The sequence below is a fragment of the Temnothorax curvispinosus genome, unplaced genomic scaffold (assembly GCF_003070985.1).
Source record: "Temnothorax curvispinosus isolate PA1 unplaced genomic scaffold, ASM307098v1 QBEX01001029.1, whole genome shotgun sequence".
Lineage (NCBI taxonomy): Eukaryota > Metazoa > Arthropoda > Insecta > Hymenoptera > Formicidae > Temnothorax > Temnothorax curvispinosus.
Genome location: NW_020210809.1, coordinates 1 through 1,101, shown reverse-complemented (window position 1 = coordinate 1,101; position 1,101 = coordinate 1). Strand labels below are relative to the sequence as shown.

At 32.8% G+C, this 1,101-nt stretch overlaps 1 protein-coding gene across 1 annotated transcript; it reads right to left on the bottom strand.

The window, feature by feature from the left end:
• Positions 1-5: 5 nt before the first annotated feature.
• LOC112459581 (snRNA-activating protein complex subunit 1-like) lies at positions 6-1,100 on the bottom strand (the record flags this gene model as incomplete). Its single annotated transcript, XM_025023762.1, has 4 exons — positions 1,074-1,100; positions 685-747; positions 323-452; positions 6-192 (listed from the first exon to the last, which is right to left on the bottom strand). Coding segments are annotated over exons 2-4 (339 nt in total), but the record flags the coding sequence as incomplete, so codon positions are not given.
• Position 1,101: the final 1 nt, after the last annotated feature.

The window sequence follows — 1,101 nt, the reverse complement described above, 5'->3', positions numbered from 1 at the left end:
ATCAAGCACTTCCAATCTGACAGGGTCATTCTGATCTTCAGTTGTTTTACTGGCATTTTGTAATATACTCCATATGTAAGATACAGAGCCCCAATACGTTCTTTTAAACTAGATGCATTCACCAGAAACTGCTTTGTTACGCAAAGAGCTTCTTCACAGAATACTGTTAGAGCGGCTTCGGAAGGATGATAACTGCAAGTTTTCAATCTTTATTAACTAATTTCCTCTGACAAAGTTAAATCTTAAAAAGTAGCGATTCAGAAAAAATGTATTGACATTTAGGAGTAAAATGCCTTTTTTAATAGAGGAGCAAAATACATACGCAAAAACCAAGCCAAACTGCATTTCTTTCCAGATCTCACAGAAGTTCTGGAAGTGAGTATTGTAAGACAGCTCAAAGCGTGTTATCAGTGTCTGACAATCGGTGCGAAAAGCCTCCATCAGGCACTTTTCTGTTAACAGAAGACAATCATTAAACAGTATAATATAATCACCACTTATAAATTTTGCAGTTCATAAAAAGAGATTCGTACTGCTTTACATCAATTGTACGTGTCTATGTTATCCATACATATCTTACGTATTAATAATGTATTTATAAATTTATTTGTTATTCTTAAAATCGGTAGGAAAAGTGACTGTGTATCATATAATTTATCACACTTAATATACGTAATTACTTACGTTGCGAATCGTTATACTGCATGATTCTGTATGCACCGTTCTGCAGAAGATCGAAAAGTTAAACTGGAAAGAAAATCATAAGCTATTTAGCTAGCGGACGTTTATACATCGGAAATATAAGGTAGAATTTGTGGTTTGAATCTTTCTCGTATCTCAGATCTGATTGATATTATATTCAAATGACACTTCTTTGTTGTATTCCATTTATAAAATTCTTATTTTGGTAAATGCATAATTTGACCCGTATTACTTGGAAATGTGCTCAATCGATGTATATATGCGTAAAAACAAAGATTTTAAAAGTATAATAAAAATGGTCGCTTGATAATATAAAAAAAGTTATAAGTCGTTAAAAGTGACGCTTATGAAGGTTAGGAAATCTGTTATACCGACGAAATGCTGGATGCCAGTGTGGAT